Here is a 6,000-nt window from a genome sequence, read left to right on the forward strand (position 1 = left end):
GTTATGTTGCAGATAATCCCAGAACAATGCTTACAGAGCAAGAAAACTACAGCAGCTGAGGGTGAAATGTCGGATCTCCGGCAGCGTTTGGGTTACAATTACTGGGATGTCTGCTTTCTGAAAGCATGTTCCATTTAGTAAAAGATGATGTCAAACATTATCTCTTTTAATTTAGAATTATAAGCCAAAGGGGATCACTAAAAATGTAAAGTATAAATGATGGGGCCTTTTTTCTTCTGTAATGAAGAAACTGAAAGGAATGTTTATTTGTTTTGTGTGTTTTTTACTTTTTTCACAGCTTTTACCTTTACAATAAGTAGTTTTATCATTGACATTGGTGTTTTTCTCAGCTAGGGGGAGCCACTTTGAGTTTCATTAAAACTGAATTTAATGATCACGATTCAAAGGTCAACACATAAAAGCAAATACAAAATAAATCTAATCACACCACAAAATGTGAGCCACTGCGTTTTATGCAAATATCTTTATCTGCTCATGACATGCAAACTTGTTTCTGCAACACTGGTGAAGAATTCACTCTTTTTAAGATTTGGTTGGGTTTTTTTTTTAACCGTACAGAAATCAAAAGTGTAAACATGACTCGCTCTGACACTCTGCTCAACTTCCTGAAAACAACAAATCATCAGCGCTGACCACAATCCTTCCACTCATCGTTGTTTCACTTTTTATCTCAACTAAAACAAGAAAATGTCAGATTCTCATCACAACGTTTTATTTTCTACCCTGGTTTATTGGCACCTGGGTGGTGAAGAAGGTCCCTATTTGTCTAAAAGGTAACTAACTTCAGTTAGATTCTGTTGCTTTTGTTCTTGTGGATTTAGCTGCAAATCCACGCAGCTCAGCACCACCGTGACCCCATGTTGAACTTCAGCATCAGATTTATGGATTTATTGTCCTGCTGTATCTGTGATATTATGGGATCAACACTGTGGCTCCAGTTCCATCATCAGGCCTGTTTTTTTTCCCCCTCAAATCAATACTAATGGGCTGCATTTAAACCCTGCCACCTCATCTGTTGCTGCATTTTCACCAACCTGCTGCTGAATAAGAGGTGATCAGGTGATGGCTCGCTCATCCGCGGCGAAAAACAATGCAGAACTGTGACATTTACTTAGCTTTAGTCAAGCTATTTTTGAATAATAACGCAGAAATATCTCAAATAAACAGCAACAGATTATATTAGCAATTGTAACAGGCCTGTTTTGAATATGAAAAAGATGTAATGTGGTATTTTTGTCTATTTTTACTGCACAGACAGCCAGATTCTTGTTAGTTTAAGGGAGAGTTGTGCCAGATGTTTCTCCATTAATAGTCTTTACCCTGAGCCAAGTTAACCAGCTGCTGGACTTTATCAAAATACACGCAGAAGAACTCAACAAGAAAGAATACAATCACGTTTCCCATCTTGGTACAAAACTTTTTAAGTGCATGCAGAAAAACGCTGGTGGGGTCTTGAGTAAAAATCGGGGGGAAAATCCCGAGGTATCAGGCTGCTGAGGGTTCAGTCTTTCACCGGAGTGGAGCAAAAACCAAAAAAAAGACCACGCAAACGAGCCTGGCTGTCTCACCAAAGGAGGTGTGGAACAGAGAGACTGGTTTGTTTTGACGAAAGAAAAAAAAAAAGAAAACTGGCCGGGGCCACCGTCCCCAGTGCCTTATAAGGCAGTGTTTCTTTCCAGCAAGCACACTGAAGCCGAGACTTCGGCTGCTGCTCGCCTGAGAGCAACCCGACTGACTGCACGCCAGAGATGAAGCAGATTGTCAGGCTGGTTCCCCGAGAACAGGACGAGCAGGGGTTACCCCCACCGCCTCCCCGAAGGAAACGGGTCCAAGACGAAAAGAAGGAACAGAGAGGGAAAGTAAATGTGTGACAAGAAACATCAAGAGGGGGATGCAGAAATAAAAAAAAAACATGAGAAAACCCACATATATGAAAGAGAGCAGGTCTGAGGGAACATCATATCGTCCGTACGCACTTAAGCCCCGTGCATTAAAGCTATCAGGACATTCCAGCTCTGCAGAGTCTAAACACACTGAACTGGAGCTGCAGTAAAAATACATGCAGTGTGTTGAACTGGTCCAACGTGGAGGGGCGGAAGGAGACAGATAAGAGTAAAAAGTGAAAGAGGAAAGCACAGGGACTTTGAGCCCCACGTACTGCTGCCAACTATTTACTCAGTGAGGTCATTCTTCTTCAGGTCGACAGGAAAGCAACTTAAATGGCTTCCAATCAAGTGTCCGCTATCCTTCAAAATGCCCTTACTCCTGCTCGGCCTCGAAAAGCCCCCCACCCTGTGCTTGGCGGTGCCAAAAAATCCCAGAACGTCGTTCAGCAGAGCAGCCAAAGAATCATCCCTGCAGCGAGCACAAGGTGAAGGTTCCCAGCCTCAGTGAGCTGGTGTTACAGCAGCTATGGTTTTTGTTTTTTACTGAACAGTTCAATCTTTTTTTTCTTTCTTTTTTTTAAAAAGCACGCAGGAAGTAGGAATCCCTCGCAAGGTTTCCTCATTTAAATGTTGGTGAAGCAGAGCAGGATCAGCTGACAGATGCTGAAGATTCCCTTCCTGTCCAGCTCTTTGCTCCTCTGCACAACCTAAAAACATCCTCCTAGATACCGCCGAGAAAGAAGAAACCTGAAATGAATTATCGGCTTTCTTTTACCAAGCAGGACTAAATTAAAGTCAACAATGAGGCTGCTTGCCGGGTGTTCTTTTTTCAGCTGTTGCTAAGCTACAAAAGCAGGGGATTTGTGCTTCATTATTTACCAAATATGAAGTTATGAGCAATTATCAAAGCATTTCAAGCATGTGTGTGTTTTTATTCAACCTGCAAAAAAGGGCAATGCCTGAGCTCTCCTGAGTTTGAATCCGTGACCAGCAAAACTTCTTGATCCCAGTGACAGCAGCAAGGCAGCTAAAAATGGAAAACTGCAGCCTGTTCTCTCCTACGCACGCTTCCCACTCGGCTTTTGTCTCCAACATTCAACACCTCTCTCTTCGGAGCTCGTGTCCAGGAAGTAAACACCAGTGGCGCTCGAGTCGGCTCTGTGTTAAATGTTTTAAGGGATGGATGAACCGAGCTGTGTCAACACGACAGGAGGTGGGGGTCCTGAGCAGGATGGAGCCCATTAAAGTGGAGTATGGGGTTATACTCTTCATATCATATCTCTTTTTATCGCTTGAAGGAGTGCTTATCACGCAGCCCTGCCACTTTTTATGTCAAACTTTAAACTAAGATCTCATGATGAAAAGAGATGGAGCCTAATGTGATCTGTCAGAGCTTAACGTACGTGTTGAGGATGACTCTCAGCTACTACCACACCAAACTTCAGATCAACATCTGTAAAATTAACTGAGTCACAGCCATTTTTGTTTCGGCTTCAGTGGGTTGGCTGTGGCAGCCATAACCAGATACACATCCAGTCATTACTTTGAGTTTCACTAAAATCTGTCCACTGGTTTATGAGACATCTTGCTAACTCTACAGACAAATAAACACGTTTTAATGTCACCTGAGATTACAGGTGCTGTAAGAAAACAAAACCTGGGAAAGAAGGAAACCCTAAAAAAGGTAAATAAATAAATAAAGGAGTGCATCCACAAGAAGGAAATGGAGATTTCTTCTTCCAAAACTGAAGATATCAACTTTAGGGAAGACTCTTTTCAGTCACATGACTTTCCTGCTCAAACCGAAGACAATACTTCACAAGTCGTGTGATTTCCGGAAGCCCCTCATCGTCAAATCTTCATCAAGTCTTCTTATGAGCATCACAAGCAAGCGTAGAAACCTTTTTTTTTTCTCTTCTACTTGTTTAAGTCAATTTCGCCTATTGTTTGGAATAAAACCTGATAGGTGCGTTTCACCTCCGTCGAGTCCAGTAACCGGACTAAGAAGATCCCTCGAAAAGGAGGAGGAGGGAAAACAATACAAACACAGAGAAGGGCTGGACGACATCTTGTATCCAGGGCGATGTAAAACACAATGCTAATCATCTTTAAAAATGTTAAATCCTGTGGAAAATATCTTCACAACCAACCAACGCCACTATGTGTTTTGGAAAGTTTTGGATCTTACGTGTGAAGGGGATCTTCTTTCCCGTTTAAGCCCAAAGTTATGATATATACACAGCGGCGAAATGGAAATTATTTTTTACACTGCTGCATTCAAGTCAAAAACTCGCTGTCCTTCACAGACACAACTTCTTGTCTCAGTTAGGAAATACCATACAAACATATCTGACTATAACAACGGGGCACGTTTAATACATATAGTTTGTTTACGTTCACCAGGACTGGGCCGTCTGTAGCTTCACAACGAGACCAACCAGAGCAGTTTTCATCTGACTGTTTGTTGATGTGAAACGCTGTTAATTTAACCTCAAATTACACGCATGTCCATATAAACAGATATGGCTCAATTAAAGAAGTGTAAACTGAGAAAATTAACAACTTTTTACACTTTTAAGCAAAACAAAGCGCAGTAAATACAACTATCAAAGATTTAAAGGTGAATTAGTTGCACTTTTAGTGCAACAAAAGTAACAGACTGAAGGGGAAAAGGAAATAAATGATAGAAAATAAAATTCACAATATTGCTTTTACCAATATAACATTTTCCTGTAATATTTACCAACAGCTGATACTGTTACATACTGCATATTTAAATGATAGTTAAAGCAGAGCTGGAGTGTTTATCCCATTTTAAAAAGCTTGGATAACCCTCTTCACACTACAATCCTTAAATTAGCCCCAACAAAGACGAATAAGATCCTATCTGCTTGATTTCCCTGCGCTAATTTTTCATTTAAAATCCATTTATAGATCAAATTGTGCCTCCCCCATTTGAAATGAGCTCTGTCCCACAAAAAAGACGGACCGAGTCAAGTCTAAGTGAACAAGTGAATGAGTGAATGCGTTTTCAGGTCATTTAGGAGCACAAACTAAAGTTAAACTATTATCTTAAATGATCATATTATCTTCTGTGTTGATGACTCAGCTACTACCACGTCAAAACTTTAGCTCGGTTTTGGTCAAACTGACCGAGTCGTTGCCATGTTTGTGTCAGGTAAGATCAGTTAGCTGCGGCAGCCATCTTGATATTTAGGTTGTCTCCAAAGTTAACCAGCTGCTCTAACATTAGTGTCGTTTTAAAACAGCTTTTATTCTTTGTTTTACTTTTTGAATGTACATGTATTTGACATGCTGGAGCTGTTTTTAAACCGATTCATAAATAAAGCAGCAGCAGTTGTTGTTGTTGTTATGGATGTAGAGCCAATAAGTTTCATTCATGTGATATTTTGCTAACAGACAGAATTTACTCCATGTACTTAATGGCAACAGCTCAGAGTGTAAATTGGGGCTGACTCTCAGCAACTACAGCACCATATTTTAGCTGAAAAGCTGTGTTTTAACTGCTTGTGTTGGCTGTGGCGGCCATGTTGAACTGGATTGACTCCAAAAGCTTATGAGTTGTAGGTTCATGGTATATAGGGGGGTATCACTGCTGGTGGATTTATCCCTAATTACTAACCTCCTAACAGGGGTCCAGGCCGGAAATATTAGTCCCATTAAGAGTTAGTTAATCCTAATCTCCAGACACGCTTCAAAGAGCCCCAATCTGAGCTGTCTGCCCTCAGTCTTAACTATTAATCAGGCCTGTCTGAGGCGACATCCATTTTATTTAACATCAACGTCCTAACAGGGTGTCCCGTTTCAGCCCGGCTCAGAAAGGTGTGTGTGTGTGTGTGTGCGAGGCATCCAGGTGATAGACGGGTCCCATCACGCCGAGGCGGACTTACCAGCAAACTCTCCAGGTTTACGGCGCATCTGGGGTCCCTGATCAGGTCCTCCAGCTTCTTCAGTCGGGTTTCCATCCTCCTCTCGGCTCCCAGCGACATGACTGCTGCTTATAGCCTCGAATCAACTTCGTGGACGGGTTTCTTTCCTTTTTTTTCCGCCTCTCCCCCCCCCCCCCCCCCCC

At 41.8% G+C, this 6,000-nt stretch overlaps 1 protein-coding gene across 1 annotated transcript in view; it reads right to left on the reverse strand.

Moving 5' to 3' along the window:
* Nucleotides 1-5,993, reverse strand: part of rock2a (rho-associated, coiled-coil containing protein kinase 2a) — a 30,183-nt gene extending 24,190 nt beyond the window's left edge. Inside the window, exon 1 of the mRNA XM_017426125.3 lies at nt 5,819-5,993. Coding sequence (XP_017281614.1) covers nt 5,819-5,917 — 99 coding nt within the window. The 5' untranslated portion in view covers nt 5,918-5,993. The remainder of the gene's footprint in view (nt 1-5,818) is intronic.
* Between the last annotated feature and the right edge of the window lie 7 nt (nt 5,994-6,000).

Source organism: Kryptolebias marmoratus, linkage group LG10 (genome assembly GCF_001649575.2).
Source record: "Kryptolebias marmoratus isolate JLee-2015 linkage group LG10, ASM164957v2, whole genome shotgun sequence".
NCBI lineage: Eukaryota > Metazoa > Chordata > Actinopteri > Cyprinodontiformes > Rivulidae > Kryptolebias > Kryptolebias marmoratus.